The sequence below is a fragment of the Triturus cristatus genome, chromosome 1_1 (genome assembly GCF_964204655.1).
Source record: "Triturus cristatus chromosome 1_1, aTriCri1.1, whole genome shotgun sequence".
Lineage (NCBI taxonomy): Eukaryota > Metazoa > Chordata > Amphibia > Caudata > Salamandridae > Triturus > Triturus cristatus.
Window position 1 is genome coordinate 28,473,362 of NC_140579.1, and position 20,368 is coordinate 28,493,729.

The 20,368-nt window shown below is 47.4% G+C and overlaps 1 protein-coding gene across 2 annotated transcripts in view; it reads right to left on the minus strand.

Annotated features, from left to right (window-relative positions):
- LOC146869223 (E3 ubiquitin-protein ligase TRIM39-like) overlaps window positions 1-17,952 on the minus strand; it is a 186,559-nt gene extending 168,607 nt beyond the window's left edge. For both annotated transcript variants that reach the window (XM_085644153.1, XM_085644235.1), the window contains exon 1: window positions 17,505-17,952. In XM_085644153.1, coding sequence (XP_085500279.1) covers window positions 17,505-17,918 — 414 coding nt within the window. In that variant the 5' untranslated portion in view covers window positions 17,919-17,952. The remainder of the gene's footprint in view (window positions 1-17,504) is intronic.
- Window positions 17,953-20,368: the final 2,416 nt, after the last annotated feature.

Sequence of the window (20,368 nt, forward strand, 5' to 3'; positions counted from 1 at the left end):
TTTTGTCAATTTTTTACGTTTGCAAGGGATTCTGGGTAACAGACCATGGTGGGAGGCAGTCAAGCCACCCCATCCTGGATTCCCCTGGGTGTCTAGTTTTTAAAAATGTATAGGTTTGCTAGGTTTCCCTAGGTGCCGGCAGGGCTAGGGTTCAAAATCTACAGCTAGTCACTTTGCCAAAAAAAGGGTCATTTTTCACTGCAAAACCACGTTGCGTTTTGCACCGTTTCCTGTCGCGGGCACTATGCCGACCCGCACAAGTGAGGTACCATTTTTCTCGTAGGACTTTGGGGAACGCGGGGTGGGTGGAAATTTGTGGATCCACGCAGATTCCAGAACTTTCCATCACAGAAATGTGGGGAAAATGTGTTTTTTTTGTCAATTTTTTACGTTTGCAAGGGATTCTGGGTAACAGACCATGGTGGGAGGCAGTCAAGTCACCCCATCCTGGATTCCCCTGGGTGTCTAGTTTTCAAAAATGTATAGGTTTGCTAGTTTTCCCTAGGTGCTTGCAGGACTAGGGTTCAAAATCTACAGCTAGTCACTTTGCCAAAAAAAGGGTCATTTTTCACTGCAAAACCACGTTGCGTTTTGCGCCATTTCCTGTCGCGGGCACTATGCCGAGCCGCACAAGTGAGGTACCATTTTTCTCGTAGGACCTTGGGGAACGTGGGGTGGGTGGAAATTTGTGGATCCACGCAGATTCCAGAACTTTCCATCACAGAAATGTGGGGAAAATGTGTTTTTTTTGTCAATTTTTTACGTTTGCAAGGGATTCTGGGTAACAGACCATGGTGGGAGGCAGTCAAGTCACCCCATCCTGGATTCCCCTGGGTGTCTAGTTTTCAAAAATGTATAGGTTTGCTAGGTTTCCCTAGGTGCCGGCAGGGCTAGGGTTCAAAATCTACAGCTAGTCACTTTGCCAAAAAAAGGGTCATTTTTCACTTCAAAACCACGTTGCGTTTTGCGCCGTTTCCTGTCGCGGGCACTAGGCCGACCCGCACAAGTGAGGTACCATTTTTCTCGTAGGACTTTGGGGAACGCGGGGTGGGTGGAAATTTGTGGATCCACGCAGATTCCAGAACTTTCCATCACAGAAATGTGGGGAAAATGTGTTTTTTTTGTCAATTTTTTACGTTTGCAAGGGATTCTGGGTAACAGACCATGGTGGGAGGCAGTCAAGCCACCCCATCCTGGATTCCCCTGGGTGTCTAGTTTTCAAAAATGTATAGGTTTGCTAGGTTTCCCTAGGTGCCGGCAGGGCTAGGGTTCAAAATCTACAGCTAGTCACTTTGCCAAAAAAAGGGTCATTTTTCACTGCAAAACCACGTTGCGTTTTGCACCGTTTCCTGTCGCGGGCACTATGCCGACCCGCACAAGTGAGGTACCATTTTTCTCGTAGGACTTTGGGGAACGCGGGGTGGGTGGAAATTTGTGGATCCACGCAGATTCCAGAACTTTCCATCACAGAAATGTGGGGAAAATGTGTTTTTTTTGTCAATTTTTTACGTTTGCAAGGGATTCTGGGTAACAGACCATGGTGGGAGGCAGTCAAGTCACCCCATCCTGGATTCCCCTGGGTGTCTAGTTTTCAAAAATGTATAGGTTTGCTAGGTTTCCCTAGGTGCCGGCAGGGCTAGGGTTCAAAATCTACAGCTAGTCACTTTGCCAAAAAAAGGGTTATTTTTCACTTCAAAACCACGTTGCGTTTTGCGCCGTTTCCTGTCGCGGGCACTAGGCCGACCCGCACAAGTGAGGTACCATTTTTCTCGTAGGACTTTGGGGAACGCGGGGTGGGTGGAAATTTGTGGATCCACGCAGATTCCAGAACTTTCCATCACAGAAATGTGGGGAAAATGTGTTTTTTTTGTCAATTTTTTACGTTTGCAAGGGATTCTGGGTAACAGACCATGGTGGGAGGCAGTCAAGCCACCCCATCCTGGATTCCGCTGGGTGTCTAGTTTTCAAAAATGTATAGGTTTGCTAGGTTTCCCTAGGTGCCGGCAGGGCTAGGGTTCAAAATCTACAGCTAGTCACTTTGCCAAAAAAAGGGTCATTTTTCACTGCAAAACCACGTTGCGTTTTGCACCGTTTCCTGTCGCGGGCACTATGCCGACCCGCACAAGTGAGGTACCATTTTTCTCGTAGGACTTTGGGGAACGCGGGGTGGGTGGAAATTTGTGGATCCACGCAGATTCCAGAACTTTCCATCACAGAAATGTGGGGAAAATGTGTTTTTTTGTCAATTTTTTACGTTTGCAAGGGATTCTGGGTAACAGACCATGGTGGGAGGCAGTCAAGTCACCCCATCCTGGATTCCCCTGGGTGTCTAGTTTTCAAAAATGTATAGGTTTGCTAGTTTTCCCTAGGTGCTTGCAGGGCTAGGGTTCAAAATCTACAGCTAGTCACTTTGCCAAAAAAAGGGTCATTTTTCACTGCAAAACCACGTTGCATTTTGCGCCGTTTCCTGTCGCGGGCACTATGCCGACCCGCACAAGTGAGGTACCATTTTTCTCGTAGGACTTTGGGGAACGCGGGGTGGGTGGAAATTTGTGGATCCACGCAGATTCCAGAACTTTCCATCACAGAAATGTGGGGAAAATGTGTTTTTTTTGTCAATTTTTTACGTTTGCAAGGGATTCTGGGTAACAGACCATGGTGGGAGGCAGTCAAGTCACCCCATCCTGGATTCCCCTGGGTGTCTAGTTTTCAAAAATGTATAGGTTTGCTAGGTTTCCCTAGGTGCCGGCAGGGCTAGGGTTCAAAATCTACAGCTAGTCACTTTGCCAAAAAAAGGGTCCTTTTTCGCTGCAAAACCACGTTGCGTTTTGCGCCGTTTCCTGTCGCGGGCACTAGGCCGACCCGCACAAGTGAGGTACCATTTTTCTCGTAGGACTTTGGGGAACGCGGGGTGGGTGGAAATTTGTGGATCCACGCAGATTCCAGAACTTTCCATCACAGAAATGTGGGGAAAATGTGTTTTTTTTGTCAATTTTTTACGTTTGCAAGGGATTCTGGGTAACAGACCATGGTGGGAGGCAGTCAAGCCACCCCATCCTGGATTCCGCTGGGTGTCTAGTTTTCAAAAATGTATAGGTTTGCTAGGTTTCCCTAGGTGCCGGCAGGGCTAGGGTTCAAAATCTACAGCTAGTCACTTTGCCAAAAAAAGGGTCATTTTTCACTGCAAAACCACGTTGCGTTTTGCACCGTTTCCTGTCGCGGGCACTATGCCGACCCGCACAAGTGAGGTACCATTTTTCTCGTAGGACTTTGGGGAACGCGGGGTGGGTGGAAATTTGTGGATCCACGCAGATTCCAGAACTTTCCATCACAGAAATGTGGGGAAAATGTGTTTTTTTTGTCAATTTTTTACGTTTGCAAGGGATTCTGGGTAACAGACCATGGTGGGAGGCAGTCAAGTCACCCCATCCTGGATTCCCCTGGGTGTCTAGTTTTCAAAAATGTATAGGTTTGCTAGTTTTCCCTAGGTGCTTGCAGGGCTAGGGTTCAAAATCTACAGCTAGTCACTTTGCCAAAAAAAGGGTCATTTTTCACTGCAAAACCACGTTGCGTTTTGCGCCGTTTCCTGTCGCGGGCACTATGCCGACCCGCACAAGTGAGGTACCATTTTTCTCGTAGGACTTTGGGGAACGCGGGGTGGGTGGAAATTTGTGGATCCACGCAGATTCCAGAACTTTCCATCACAGAAATGTGGGGAAAATGTGTTTTTTTTGTCAATTTTTTACGTTTGCAAGGGATTCTGGGTAACAGACCATGGTGGGAGGCAGTCAAGTCACCCCATCCTGGATTCCCCTGGGTGTCTAGTTTTCAAAAATGTATAGGTTTGCTAGGTTTCCCTAGGTGCCGGCAGGGCTAGGGTTCAAAATCTACAGCTAGTCACTTTGCCAAAAAAAGGGTCCTTTTTCGCTGCAAAACCACGTTGCGTTTTGCGCCGTTTCCTGTCGCGGGCACTAGGCTGACCCGCACAAGTGAGGTACCATTTTTCTCGTAGGACTTTGGGGAACGCGGGGTGGGTGGAAATTTGTGGATCCACGCAGATTCCAGAACTTTCCATCACAGATATGTGGGGAAAATGTGTTTTTTTTGTCAATTTTTTATGTTTGCAAGGGATTCTGGGTAACAGACCATGGTGGGAGGCAGTCAAGTCACCCCATCCTGGATTCCCCTGGGTGTCTAGTTTTCAAAAATGTATAGGTTTGCTAGGTTTCCCTAGGTGCCGGCAGGGCTAGGGTTCAAAATCTACAGCTAGTCACTTTGCCAAAAAAAGGGTCCTTTTTCGCTGCAAAACCACGTTGCGTTTTGCGCCGTTTCCTGTCGCGGGCACTAGGCTGACCCGCACAAGTGAGGTACCATTTTTCTCGTAGGACTTTGGGGAACGCGGGGTGGGTGGAAATTTGTGGATCCACGCAGATTCCAGAACTTTCCATCACAGAAATGTGGGGAAAATGTGTTTTTTTTGTCAATTTTTTACGTTTGCAAGGGATTCTGGGTAACAGACCATGGTGGGAGGCAGTCAAGTCACCCCATCCTGGATTCCCCTGGGTGTCTAGTTTTCAAAAATGTATAGGTTTGCTAGGTTTCCCTAGGTGCCGGCAGGGCTAGGGTTCAAAATCTACAGCTAGTCACTTTGCCAAAAAAAGGGTCCTTTTTCGCTGCAAAACCACGTTGCATTTTGCGCCGTTTCCTGTCGCGGGCACTAGGCTGACCCGCACAAGTGAGGTACCATTTTTCTCGTAGGACTTTGGGGAACGCGGGGTGGGTGGAAATTTGTGGATCCACGCAGATTCCAGAACTTTCCATCACAGATATGTGGGGAAAATGTGTTTTTTTTGTCAATTTTTTATGTTTGCAAGGGATTCTGGGTAACAGACCATGGTGGGAGGCAGTCAAGTCACCCCATCCTGGATTCCCCTGGGTGTCTAGTTTTCAAAAATGTATAGGTTTGCTAGGTTTCCCTAGGTGCCGGCAGGGCTAGGGTTCAAAATCTACAGCTAGTCACTTTGCCAAAAAAAGGGTCATTTTTCGCTGCAAAACCACGTTGCGTTTTGCGCCGTTTCCTGTCGCGGGCACTAGGCCGACCCGCACAAGTGAGGTACCATTTTTCTCGTAGGACTTTGGGGAACGCGGGGTGGGTGGAAATTTGTGGATCCACGCAGATTCCAGAACTTTCCATCACAGAAATGTGGGGAAAATGTGTTTTTTTTGTCAATTTTTTACGTTTGCAAGGGATTCTGGGTAACAGACCATGGTGGGAGGCAGTCAAGTCACCCCATCCTGGATTACCCTGGGTGTCTAGTTTTCAAAAATGTATAGGTTTGCTAGGTTTCCCTAGGTGCCGGCAGGGCTAGGGTTCAAAATCTACAGCTAGTCACTTTGCCAAAAAAAGGGTCATTTTTCACTTCAAAACCACGTTGCGTTTTGCGCCGTTTCCTGTCGCGGGCACTAGGCCGACCCGCACAAGTGAGGTACCATTTTTCTCGTAGGACTTTGGGGAACGCGGGGTGGGTGGAAATTTGTGGATCCACGCAGATTCCAGAACTTTCCATCACAGAAATGTGGGGAAAATGTGTTTTTTTTGTCAATTTTTTACGTTTGCAAGGGATTCTGGGTAACAGACCATGGTGGGAGGCAGTCAAGCCACCCCATCCTGGATTCCCCTGGGTGTCTAGTTTTTAAAAATGTATAGGTTTGCTAGGTTTCCCTAGGTGCCGGCAGGGCTAGGGTTCAAAATCTACAGCTAGTCACTTTGCCAAAAAAAGGGTCATTTTTCACTGCAAAACCACGTTGCGTTTTGCACCGTTTCCTGTCGCGGGCACTATGCCGACCCGCACAAGTGAGGTACCATTTTTCTCGTAGGACTTTGGGGAACGCGGGGTGGGTGGAAATTTGTGGATCCACGCAGATTCCAGAACTTTCCATCACAGAAATGTGGGGAAAATGTGTTTTTTTTGTCAATTTTTTACGTTTGCAAGGGATTCTGGGTAACAGACCATGGTGGGAGGCAGTCAAGTCACCCCATCCTGGATTCCCCTGGGTGTCTAGTTTTCAAAAATGTATAGGTTTGCTAGTTTTCCCTAGGTGCTTGCAGGACTAGGGTTCAAAATCTACAGCTAGTCACTTTGCCAAAAAAAGGGTCATTTTTCACTGCAAAACCACGTTGCGTTTTGCGCCATTTCCTGTCGCGGGCACTATGCCGAGCCGCACAAGTGAGGTACCATTTTTCTCGTAGGACTTTGGGGAACGTGGGGTGGGTGGAAATTTGTGGATCCACGCAGATTCCAGAACTTTCCATCACAGAAATGTGGGGAAAATGTGTTTTTTTTGTCAATTTTTTACGTTTGCAAGGGATTCTGGGTAACAGACCATGGTGGGAGGCAGTCAAGTCACCCCATCCTGGATTCCCCTGGGTGTCTAGTTTTCAAAAATGTATAGGTTTGCTAGGTTTCCCTAGGTGCCGGCAGGGCTAGGGTTCAAAATCTACAGCTAGTCACTTTGCCAAAAAAAGGGTCATTTTTCACTTCAAAACCGCGTTGCGTTTTGCGCCGTTTCCTGTCGCGGGCACTAGGCCGACCCGCACAAGTGAGGTACCATTTTTCTCGTAGGACTTTGGGGAACGCGGGGTGGGTGGAAATTTGTGGATCCACGCAGATTCCAGAACTTTCCATCACAGAAATGTGGGGAAAATGTGTTTTTTTTGTCAATTTTTTACGTTTGCAAGGGATTCTGGGTAACAGACCATGGTGGGAGGCAGTCAAGCCACCCCATCCTGGATTCCCCTGGGTGTCTAGTTTTCAAAAATGTATAGGTTTGCTAGGTTTCCCTAGGTGCCGGCAGGGCTAGGGTTCAAAATCTACAGCTAGTCACTTTGCCAAAAAAAGGGTCATTTTTCACTGCAAAACCACGTTGCGTTTTGCACCGTTTCCTGTCGCGGGCACTATGCCGACCCGCACAAGTGAGGTACCATTTTTCTCGTAGGACTTTGGGGAACGCGGGGTGGGTGGAAATTTGTGGATCCACGCAGATTCCAGAACTTTCCATCACAGAAATGTGGGGAAAATGTGTTTTTTTTGTCAATTTTTTACGTTTGCAAGGGATTCTGGGTAACAGACCATGGTGGGAGGCAGTCAAGTCACCCCATCCTGGATTCCCCTGGGTGTCTAGTTTTCAAAAATGTATAGGTTTGCTAGTTTTCCCTAGGTGCTTGCAGGGCTAGGGTTCAAAATCTACAGCTAGTCACTTTGCCAAAAAAAGGGTCATTTTTCACTGCAAAACCACGTTGCGTTTTGCGCCGTTTCCTGTCGCGGGCACTAGGCCGACCCGCACAAGTGAGGTACCATTTTTCTCGTAGGACTTTGGGGAACGCGGGGTGGGTGGAAATTTGTGGATCCACGCAGATTCCAGAACTTTCCATCACAGAAATGTGGGGAAAATGTGTTTTTTTTGTCAATTTTTTACGTTTGCAAGGGATTCTGGGTAACAGACCATGGTGGGAGGCAGTCAAGTCACCCCATCCTGGATTCCCCTGGGTGTCTAGTTTTCAAAAATGTATAGGTTTGCTAGGTTTCCCTAGGTGCCGGCAGGGCTAGGGTTCAAAAACTACAGCTAGACTCTTCGCAAATAAAGTGTAAATTTTCAGTGTGAAAATGTGGTGTGTTCACCTTAGGTTTTGAGCCACTTCCTGTCGTGGGCACTATGCCTACCCACACAAGTGAGGTACCATTTTTATCGGGAGACTTAGGGTAGTTCAGATTTGTAAAGCAACTGTTATTACCTATTGATTTTTGATGCATTTCTCCCTTCCAAATGAAAGACATTGTGTAAAAAAAAAGTCATTTTGAAAAATGACCAATAATTGTCATGCAAATATGAGTATTCCCAATTTCGAAAATGTGCAAATATGCACTGTTTCTAAACTCTGTAATTTGTTCCCATTTCAGAAATACATAGGTGACTTTCATACCGATTTTTCCATGTATACATTTTCCCACAATAATTGCTATATACCCGGACCAAAAAAAAAAAACATTACAAAATGCTGCTCAGTTTTCTACTCTGGGTTCGTTGGGCTCTTGGTGAACCTACAAGTCCTATATGTCCCCACAACCAGGAAGGTCTACCGGATGTAACGGTACATTGCTTTCAAAGAGATGTCATAATTCGAAGAAGTTACAGGTGAAAACGTTGACTCAAAAGGCTGCTTTTTTCAACAAATTTTTAATTTTTCCTATATTTGCCTGTAAATTTCTATAAAGAAACCTTGATGGATCTACACAAATGACCCCTTGCTGAATTCAGAATTTTGTCTACGTTTCAAAAATGTATAGCTTTCCAGGATCCATTATTGTTTTTGTACCCATTTCTACCGTTAACTGGAAGGAGGTTGAAAGCACAAAAAATAGCAAAAATAGGGTATGTCCCAGAAAAATGCCAAAACTGTGTAAAAAATGTTGGTTTTCTAACAAAATTCTGTCATTCCCTAAAAGCTGGAGAAATGGTGATTTCAGCCACACAAACCCTTTTTTGATACCATTTGCAGAGAAAAGCCCAGAAGCTTTCATTTGCAGCCCGTTTTTCACATTTTTCACAAAAAAAAAAAAATTGCTGTATTTTGACTAATTTCTGGGAACCCTCTAGGAGAATCCACAAACCCTGGGTACCTTTAGAATCCCCAAGATGTTGGAAGAAAAGGACGCAAATTTGGCGTGGATACCTAATGTGGTCAAAAAGTTACAGAGGCCTAAGCGCGCACTACCTCAAATAGCCCAAAAAAGGCTTAGCACAGGAGGGGAAAAGGCCTAGCAGCGAAGGGGTTAACCGGAACCATAAAAATGTTTACTTTTTAAACAAAACTACCTTAAACAGTATTGTTAGCTGGGTCTAATTTTAAGGAGACTATGATAGGCTCATCTCAGCGTTGTACAGTGTTTGCATTAGTTTATAGATTACAGCAGATTTAACCCCTTGAGTGCCCATGACGAGCTGGACTCGTCATGGGCCGCGGTTGCGCTGTGCCCATGACGAGTCCAGCTCGTCATAGACCCCGCCCGCTAATGCAACGGCCGGCACAGGGCGGGGAAAGGGGCGGGCACTCAAGGGGTTAAGAGTTAATTTAGGAAAATAATTCTTTGGTATTTACACACAAGGGGAAAATACCTGACCAGACAAAAAAAATCCCTGCACTTCTACCTAACTTACATCTCAACATACAACACTCTGAAAATAACTGTCGCTTCTCTATACAAGCAAATACATTTCTTTCTAAAACCCTAATCCACCTTTATGTCCCATATCTCATTCCTTTACATAAACACTCCAATTTTAGAAATATATTTATACATGACTAGGTACCTACCACACTATTGCTCTAGCCTTAAAAAATCTCTGTACGTCACACCTCTCTTTCAATAAACCTCAGTGCACCACTGCACTTACCTCTCATAAACTCAACTTACAACCTCACTGCGAACCTAACTCTAGATCTCTAACTCTCAATCAGCTCTCTGCCCCCATCTTCTCCTCAAATCTCCCTCTCACTCTCCCTCTTACTCTGCATATCTCTCCCTCTTTCCCTCTCTCTCATTCACTCTCTCTTTTACTCTCCCTCGCCCTCTTTCCCTCACGCTCTTTCCCTCACGCTCTTTCCCTCACGCTCTTTCCCTCGCTCTCTTTCCCTCGCTCTCTTTCCCTCGCTCTTCTTTTTTACTCTCCTCGCTCTCCCCTCTCTCTCCTCTCTCTCTCTCCTCTCTCTCTCTCCCCTCTCTCTCTCTCTCCCCTCTCTCTCCTCTCTCCCCTCTCTCTCCTCTATCTCCTCTCTCCTCTATCCTCTCTCTCTCTCTCCTCTCTCTCCACTCTCCCCACTCTCCCCACTCTCCCCACTCTCCCCACTCTCTCCACTCTCTCCACTCTCTCCTCTCTCTCCTCTCTCTCTCTGCATCTCATCCCACATAATTTCTCTTACATTTACTTCACCTCCCTCTTAATTTCATCTCTTTCTATTACACTTTCTACCATTTATTACAATCATTTTTAACATCTGTACATTACCTTTAACTACCTCTTGCATGCCTCTTTCTAAATCACCATTCACTTTCAATTCTCTCTCTGCCTCTCAACTCACTGCCTCATCTCTATCTTCCCCACCTCACAGACACTATCTAGCCTCTCAATTTACCACAACAATTGGACTACCAGGTCTCGGTTATTATTAATGTCACCTTGCTCATTATTTTATTAGTTTATCTTTACAATACTCTCTCTACCTCTTACACTCCATCTATCACGACCATTGTTTTCATCTCTCTTCCTATCTCATTCACTATTACCGTTCAATCACTGCTTACGTCTCACTCGTTTAATACATCGGACTTACCTCTATCTCTCTCTCCCAAATTCTACATTCTATACTTCTCCCTCGCCCATCCTCTGTATTACACTAATCTCTCTACCTCATCTTCACCTCTTCTCTCTACTTCTCATAACTTTCGAATTTTAATCCCACCGGCTCTACCTCGCTACTTAGGTTAAAAACACCTGTCATTCTGTGCTTCACCTTTCTATTTGTGCTATCTCATTATAACTCACCTCTCTTACTAACTTATTTCTATATAGTCCTTGCCCCTCAACTTGGCACCTTTCTTACTAGCCTACATTTAAAAATGCATGCCAGCCCTCTAAAAACAAGCATTGGCATAGCCAATAGGTCTCACATTTGGGACCTTATACGCTTTTAGCCATGCAACAGTAACGCTATTGCACCAAGGATATTGTGATGCATAGCTAAATACTTATATGGTCCCAAAAGCGAGACCTATTGGCTACCAATGCTTGTTTCCTGGTGTTTTGCTGGTTTTTGACTAGTCTGACTGGGATCCTGCTAATCAGGACCCCAGTTTATCTGCTTTCTCCCTAAATTGGTTGTGCATATACTTTAGGTACACTCCAGATTGGATTCTGGGGGACCCTTATAAGTCCCTAGTATATGGTATACTATGTACCCAGGGCATATGTACCCCAGAGGCCTCCCAGGGGCTGCAGCATGTATTATGACACCCCTCAGAGACCATTTAAAATGACACCACATTTGTTTTTCCTCCAAATGCTCCCTAATCCATATGTTAATTATTGTGTTTCATCGTATTTATGCTTGGCATTATCGAAAAGGAGGTTAGCGAGGCATTAGATTGTTTTTATTGAACATTGCACTAAAAAGCACTTTATAACAACTGACTGCGGGAAGACAGGTATCCTAGGCCCTCAATATGTTTTAGATGTAATATTGGATAATGTGAGATATTGCGTCTAATGTATTGGTACCGTTTACAAAAGTTACTGTTAGCACTTTATATGGCATCTTGCGTATTTGCACAAAGCACATTATGAGTTATTAATTAACTTGTTGATGTTTTAACCGTCTCGTTGGTGATGTATTTATCCTTTTAATTATGAACATGTGTATTATGCTGTGCTTTTATGATCTTGCAGCTTAAGATCGATTAAAGTTACAAATTGAATTGACACCACAGGTCTGCTACAGCAGCCTGTGTAAGGTGGTGCATGCACCCCTTACTTAGATATAGGTTCACTATATCTATCCTAATCACCACTCATATAAACCTATCAGTCACCACTACGGCAGGCCTTATCAATACTGAAGGCAGGGTGCTGGGTATTAAGTGAGAGGATGCCCATGCATTAGCAGAGCCCGTCTGCAGCCTTCGGAACCTATATTCCAGGGTTGTTTGTGATGCAGCCAACCATATATACTTAAGTGCATTATAACCTCACGGTAAATGCTAAATTTAAAACGGCTGCATGGAAACATGTTGTGTTTGGTGTCAAACACCTTGGAATCATACCTCCACACCAGTTACTGGTGTGGAAGTATGATTCCACCCTCCTAGAGGGAGAAATATGACAACACCGGTACACCCGGTAGCAGCTTTCTTGGCCCTGGCATCACAAAATGGATTCTGCCAGCCACAGACAAGAGTCTGCCCTCCTGCTGCTGGATGAAACTCCGGCAGCGGAAGGCTTGACAATAGGTTTCCGGTCACAGGGAGGTGTGACCACCTCCCAGACAGGCTTTAGTGTATTGGAGCTGGGTGGGTGCACTCAGAGTGCTTTGATGTCTGCACTGCTGGCACATTTGGTGTCCCTGTGCATAGTCCAGCTCAAACCGGTTGCAGGGGCCATCAGCCCCTGCTTTGGCGCAAAACTGGACAAAGGACATGGGTGTAGCCACCCCTCTGTCCTGACCCTCCCATAGGTGGGTCCCCAGAGTTTGTCCCACCCTTTCCTTGGGTATAAAGTAGGAACCCCTGACTACAGGTTTTTAGATTGACCTGGACGAAACTCTGCAACAGAAACCAAGTACTTCGACTATCTACACTACGTTGAATGACTGAAGAATCTCCCTTGGAGTGAAGAAGTTACTCCCCTGCAAGGCAGGCAGCTTAAACGCATCTGAACGGTTTGCATCTCCGAAGCTCCTGAGGACTCCGAAGATTTCTGTAACACAGGAAGTGGGTTCTCAAGTGTCCCCAAGGTCGACTAGTTCTCTCAGCAAACCTGAGACCCGCATCCCTTGTGGGGACCGTGCAACCTGTACCCCTGGGCACCGTGTCCATTTGCAGCAGCATATGCTTGTCGGGGATCCCTGAGGCTGTGCTTTGGGCTACTTGTAGTCCTGACCCCGGGCAGTAATTCCACCAAAGATTTCTGGCCTACACTCCACGAGTGTTCCGTGGGCTGGTATTTTGTGATTCAGCTCGAGGTCCCTTCGCGATCCCTGCTCCGTTGGCCTGTGGGTCCCTGTGAAGGCAACTCTAACTTTCAGTGGGCTTTCCTGGTTGCTCCAGATGTGCCCTGACTCTCCATCGCTTGGCGAGTCCCCAGGATCTTGCTGGTCCTCACCGAAGCATCTTTTCTCTGGCCGTGTGGGTTGCAGTTGCCAAGGTTTGTTGGTGTTCAATCTGGACACTGACCCCCCAGCACCCGACATCCTTCGTGGGACAGCTCACCTTCAGACTTTGGTCACCTTCGACGACTCCTGGTCCCCGTGGCTGCAGAGTCAAGCTTCACCTCTACTCACCTGAAACACCCGACATCGGTAGGCATTCGTCTATCATGCTTCTGGTCACTGTGAAGTGACCCAGACTCTGTCCCCTCTGCTTTCAGGTTCTTCACAGCTCCAATCCAGGCTTGGATCACACCGGACACTTTTCATCTTCCCTGCAGCAGCACTTCTTCGCATCACGCCATTGAAATCAACTAGCATTTCCGACACCACTTGACCCCTATGCACCCGGCTCCTCTGCGATAGGTAACACGGGTACACTCGGTACTCTCAAGGGTACTGGCCTTAGAACCTTCTATGTTCGAAAGGGTTTGCTTGAAGTCCTCTCGTAAGTGTCCTTAATCTTTAAAATTCCACCGCGACTTTCTCATATAGTTGTACGGAACTCGCGTCTGTGTTCTCACACTGCACCCGTCCTCCGTGAGTCCCCTGTGTCACTTCCTTGGGTGGTTCTTTGGGGTCCCAGCGATTCTACGTACTCTAGGCACTGTGTCTAGTCAAGTCGGGGTTGTTATACCTCTTTCTTAATATATAGTTTGGTCTCCCCCTGGGGCCCGCTGTGATTTGTGCTATTTACTGTCGTTCTTGTGATTTAATATTGTGTGCTTTGTTCTCTAATCTCATAAAGAGGTTAGTAGAGAGTGTTAAGTAATAAATACATATATTTTATATATACCTTGTGTGGTTCTCCTTTCATTTGGTCATTCAGGAGGTTATAATCTGGTAAACCAAGCTGCTTTACATTCCTCCGAGACTTAGCCTGAAGGCTGCTCTCCATAGCTACCACTAGGATAGCTTTCAATAAAGGTTGTCTTTAACCTAATCATCAATAAGGGTCGTTTGGACTGGTGAAAGATGTCCAGTATAACTAGCGGAAAGCATATACCAGGACAACTTCTCACATGCCACACCCTGCATTACTGCACCTCTTCTGCTGTGTCTGTGCCCATGTGAGCCCGTGTGCCACATCCTGCATTACTGCACCTCTTCTGCTGTGTCTGTGCCCATGTGAGCCCGTGTGCCACACCCTTCATTACTGCACCTCTTCTGCTGTGTCTGTGCCCATGTGAGCCCATGTGCAACACACTGCATTACTGCACCTCTTCTGCTGTGTCTGTGCCCATGTGAGCCCATGTGCCACACCCTGCATTACTGCACCTCTTCTACTGTGTCTGTGCCCATGTGAGCCCGTGTGCCACACCCTGCATTGCTGCACCTCTTCTGCTGTGTCTGTGCTCATGTGAGCCTGTGTGCCACACCCTGCATTGCTGCACCTCTTCTACTGTGTCTGTGCCCATGTGAGCCTGTGTGCCAAACCCTGCATTGCTGCACCTCTTCTGCTGTGCTTGATGTTCAAGTGGGCCCATGTGCCACACCCTGCACTGGTGCACCTCTTCTGCTGTGCCAAGCAGCATGCGAGTATGTGTGCTACACCCTGCATTGCTGTACTTCTTCTGTTGTGTACAATGACCATGTAACCGCATATACCACACCGTGCGTTGGTGCACCTCTTATGGTATGTCCGATGACCCTGTGAGCCTGTGTGCTACACCCTGCATTGCTGCACCTCTTCTGCTGTGTTTGATGACCATATGAGCCTGTGTGTTACACTCTGCATTACTGCACCTCTTCTGCTGTGTCTGAGCCCATGTGAGCCCGTGTGCCACACCCTACATTACTGCACCTCTTCTGCTGTGTCTGTGACCATATGAGCCCATGTGCCACACCCTGCATTACTGCACCTCTTCTGCTGTGTCTGTGCCCATGTGAGCCCATGTGCCACACCCTACATTACTGCACCTCTTCTGCTGTGTCTGTGACCATGTGAGCCCATGTGCCACACCCTGCATTACCGCACCTCTTCTGCTGTGTTTGATGACCATATGAGCCTGGGTGTTACACCCTCCATTGCTGCACCTCTTCTGCTGTGTCTGAGCCCATGTGAGCCCGTGTGCCACACCCTGCATTGCTGCACTTCTTCTGTTGTGTACAATGACCATGTAACAGCATATACCACACCGTGCGTTTGTGCACCTCTTGTGGTATGTCCGATGACCCTGTGAGCCTGTGTGCTACACCCTGCATTGCTGCACCTCTTCTGCTATGTTCATGTGAGCCCATGTGCCACACCCTGCATTACCGCACCTCTTCTGCTGTGTCTGTGCCCATGTGAGCCCGTGTGCCACACCCTACATTACTGCACCTCTTCTGCTGTGTCTGTGACCATGTGAGCCCATGTGCCACACCCTGCATTACTGCACGTCTTCTGCTATGTCTGTGCCCATGTGAGCCCGTGTGCCACACCCTGCTTTACTGCACCTCTTCTACTGTGTCTGAGCCCATGTGAGCCCGTGTGCCACATCCCGCATTACTGCACCTCTTCTGCTGTGCTTGATGTCCAAGTGGGCCCATGTGCCACACCCTGCATTGCTGCACCTCTTCTGCTGTGTCCGATGCCCGTGAGCCTGTGTGCCACACCCTGCATTACTGCACCTCTTCTGCTGTGTTTGATGACCATATGAGCCTGGGTGTTACACCCTCCATTACTGCACCTCTTCTGCTGTGTCCGAGCCCATGTGAGCCCGTGTGCCTCACCTTGCATTACTGCACCTCTTCTGCTAGGTCTGTGCCCATGTGAGCCCGTGTGCCACACCCTGCTTTACTGCACCTCTTCTACTGTGTCTGAGCCCATGTTAGCCCGTGTGCCACATCCCGCATTACTGCACCTCTTCTGCTGTGCTTGATGTCCAAGTGGGCCCATGTGCCACACCCTGCATTGCTGCACCTCTTCTGCTGTGTCAGATGCCCGTGAGCCTGTGTGCCACACCCTGCATTACTGCACCTCTTCTGCTGTGTTTGATGACCATATGAGCCTGGGTGTTACACCCTCCATTACTGCACCTCTTCTGCTGTGTCTGAGCCCATGTGAGCCCGTGTGCCACATCCTGCATTGCTGCACCTCTTCTGCTGTGCTTGATGTCCAAGTGGGCCCATGTGCCACACCCTGCATTGGTGCACCTCTTCTGCTGTGCCAAGCAGCATGTGATTATGTATGCTACACCCTGCATTGCTGCACTTCTTCTGTTGTGTACAATGACCATGTAACCGCATATACCACACCGTGCGTTTGTGCACCTCTTGTGGTATGTCCGATGACCCTGTGAGCCTGTGTGCTACACCCTGCATTGTCGCATCAAGTCTTCAGACACTGAGAGCTCACACTGCACTGCGACCCTGAATCCGTCGAGTATAGTGCAAAGTCCCAGAACACCCACACACATCCCATCTGCTCTTGTGCAGCCGCCTCTGTGCGTCACAGTATGCGGCCTATGATCTCAGCGCTCTGACAGACACACTGTGTGCTCTTTTGCAGGTCCTTATAAAGCCTCAGAGAGTGTATTCGCTTGCGATCCCTAAAGACCAACGGACATACCTTTAAATTTTCAGCAGCCTTCTCTAGGGACACATAACACCCCCAAAATATACATTGAATCCTCTTAAAGACGCAACATGTGCATCCACGTGTGAATCGTGAACATCCACAGACATGCGTTGTGCTCCTCTGCAGCTCCTTCCTCTGCAGAACGTACAGTGTCTTCACTTGTGAATCTTGAACACCTACACACATACCTTATGTTGATCTTACAGAATGTCTTCACTTGTGAATCCTGAACATCAACACACATACCTTGTGCTCCTCTGCAGCTCCTTCCTCTGCAGAACGTACAGTGTCTTCACTTGTCAATCTTGGACACCTACACACATACCTTATGTTGATCTTACAGAATGTCTTCACTTGTGAATCCTGAACATCAACACACATACCTTGTGCTCCTCTGCAGCTTGCAGCGTTTTTCTCTGTGTAACTTACAGTGTCTTCATTTGTGAATCCCGAACACCCAGATTCACTCCTTGCACAGACTTCCCTCAAGGGCCTACGGGTGCACTATGATCCATAAACATTCACATGTACGTCTAGAGCTCTTTAGCAGCCTCCTCTAAGGACTCTCGGGTGCCTTTTAACTCCCTGAACATCCCCAGACATACCCTGTTCTCTTATGCAGCTTCCTTAATGGCATACACAAGTAGGGTGACCAGATGACTCCATGCCACCGGGACAGATTTCCATTTCTGGGCTTTTGATTTAACAGATCAGGTCATTCTGGGACTTGTAGTCTTGGTTCATTTTACTTGACCTTGTTGCTTCAACACACCAGATAAAAATGATATGTAAAAGCTAAATCCAGGAATGGAAAAGTGGTGTCCCAGTGACATGGAGCAATCTGGCCACCCTATAAAAAGGGTGACTCGTGATTGTTAACACCGCGTACTTCGCTTGTGGTCTCTGACTGCCCCTTGGTGTGGCTCACCAAGTGATTTTGTGATCCCTGAACGCCCACAGACATACCTTGTACTCCTCTGCAGCCTCCTCTACAGGACTTGCTGAGTGAGTTTTATGCTCCTTGGACTCCCGGCAGACCCAGCATATCATCCTCTGATCCTCTGCACAGAACAGCCTTAGTTTCTCTTCATGTTTCTCACACAGATTCTCCTCCGGGGGCTTCACGGGGGGCAGATGAAGCTGTTTTAACATCTCCACCATGTTCCCCAGTTGCCTGTTGGGTCGGAGGCTTTTCCCAGAAGATATTTCCCTGCACTGTGGACAGGGGAAGTTTCTATCTCTTCCCTCCCAGCCCTGAGTGATGCAGGCGCGGCAGAAGTTGTGTCCACAGTCGATCAACACCGGATCCTTAAAATATTCCAAACAGATGGAACAAGTGGCCTCTTCCTTTAGGTCCCCGAGCTGAGCTGCCGCCGCCATGATTCAGAGATGCAGGAAGTAAAGTTAAGTTTCATTTCTCTCTCTCTGTGAAGTGGGCGTGTCTGTGCGTCTGCCCCTCTCTGGCTGCGCTGGGACTTCCGGGTTCATGTTACAGTCAGAGCAGAGAACTGAATCGTCTGCTGCCTGTGCTCCGACTGGAGGTTTCCCTTCTTTCTCGGTAAAATACCAGCGATTTTAGTTTTCTTCTCCGATTCTGTAAGTGCCAGGAGCGGTCACCTAAATATGGATTTCGAAAAAATCCTCTGAGTTATTTTTAACCTGGCAATTCTGCGTCTGTTTGATATAATGTTTGTTTTAGAACTGGAATGACATCTGGAAAATAATTATGAAACAATTTCTTTATGCATTTGCTGTTTGAAAGGCTGAAACATAACTGCTTTTCTCACTTTATAATTCATTATCAGGATCACTGGCATTACCCGCAATGGGAGGAGCAGTTTATAACGCAGGGTGGACTAAATTATACGGCGAGATGAGGCAAAATATGCGGCTTAACAGCAATCTGTGACCGCATGATTTCAATATCCTGCAATTTTATCCAACACAATCATTGTCTGAGCAGAGGTTTCACCTCATTAGTGCAGTTAAACTCCTCACTACAACTTTCATCAGATAAATGGTGACCAGTGGAGCCTTGGAAAGGGGCTGCCACATGTGGCGCTTTTTAGGTCTCGGCTAGCGATGGCTGCGCTTGCGCAGTCTCGCTCGCGAGAGATAATGACTTGGGTGAAGAGGGGCTTGAACCCGCCCCTCTTCTCCCCTGTTCTCCATTGGCTGGCCTAGTAAATGCTGGCCAGCCATTGGAGAAGAGGTCCCGTCACTCCAATAATGCCCCGTCCTTTTCGGATCGGGGCGTGTTTTTTGCGAAAAGTCTCAGGGAGGAGACAACAGCAAAACACGCCCCCAAATCCGAAAACGACGTTGCGTTTCTCCGAGGCATTTCTGGCTGACCTCGGAGAAACATGGTTACCAAGTCGGCGTGCTCCTGCGATTTGTAAAAAGGTATTTTTTTTTAACTACATATCCCGGCCTTTCTTAAACCGTGTACAAATGATCGGTATTTATTTCTGGGAAAAGGTGTCAGTCCTGCCTGGTAAGCGTGCCCCAGCATTTGACAAAACATACTCACGAAGTCAAAACGGTGCGGCAGAGTGACTCCGATACTTCTCCCCTATCGAAGATCTCACAGAAGCAGCGCTGCTGTGCAATGGTCAGTGCATATTCTGCCACCTCTGTATTTTCGACGAATTCCACGAAGGCTCAGTCCGCACGAGTTGCAGTAAAGGCTGCATCTACCCAGCAATTATGTTCAAATTGAGAAAATCTTTTTATTCTGCGCGCACCGTGAAAGTAACGATGCAAAAGGCCATTGACACAATGAGGCGACCAGTGCAAAGGCCGTGCGCACACACAGCAGCGCTTCGCCGTGTGAAACCACATACACTTGGGTATTGTTTAACCATCATAAACCCACACGAGCGTGTCATCTGTCAGGGACAGGCATCTCCGCGGCGCGCGGGACAATGTCTGCACACAACTGTGAGATTACACTTCGGAGAGAGCACAGGGGAAATAAATGCGGGTTAACCTTTGCTCCGGCACCGTTCTTTTAATGCGCAACTAGCACTTGTTGATGGGGCGTTGTAAAATGTCGGAAACCTTTTACTACATGGGCGCTTTTGCTGCAATATCCTTCCGCAATATCCACTCTTGCTGAAGTTTGTTCTCGCAACTTCAACTTTGCAAAGGTCATGAGGTTCGCAAAGCTCATGTTAATTTTTAAAATGTGTGGATTCACACATGGCCTCCTTAACTTGAATTCTCAGCTTCGAACATTGGCTCTAAAGCAGACGTTTTCCCTCCACTGCTATGAGGCAACGACAAGCCACAAACAGGAAATGATTGTCTAGCTTCGTTATGACCTGTAACTTGGACTGGAGCTGGTCGGCGACGGGGCGGCACTGGGGACCGAGGCGTGCCAACATTTTCATACTGGATAGGCCAGTTTCCTCCTGAGTGAAATCTGAAGAACACTCCTGGGTCGTACCGGAAACCTTTTTAGGTCTCGGCTAGCGATGGCTGGTTTAATGCCGGGTGTGATTCACACCAGAAACAAGTCTTTTTCAAGTCCTTTGTGAATTTGATTACACGAGTAGTTTGCATGTATCCTGTTTTAAATAATTTCGTAGAGTGCTAATTGCTTCCAATTTATAGTGCTCTCGCAACGTGCAAGTGGCTTCCCCCACCCTCCCCCGAAACCACTCCCAAAGAGAGACAACAGCGATAGCGTGGTTCAACCAAGGCATAGTCTTTTATTTACTGTGTGTGTATGTGACTCTGTGTATGTATGTGTGGCTGTGTGTGTGTGTGGCTGTGTGTGTGTCTGTGTGTGTGTGGCTGTGTGTGTGTGGGGGAGGCTCTGTGTTTCT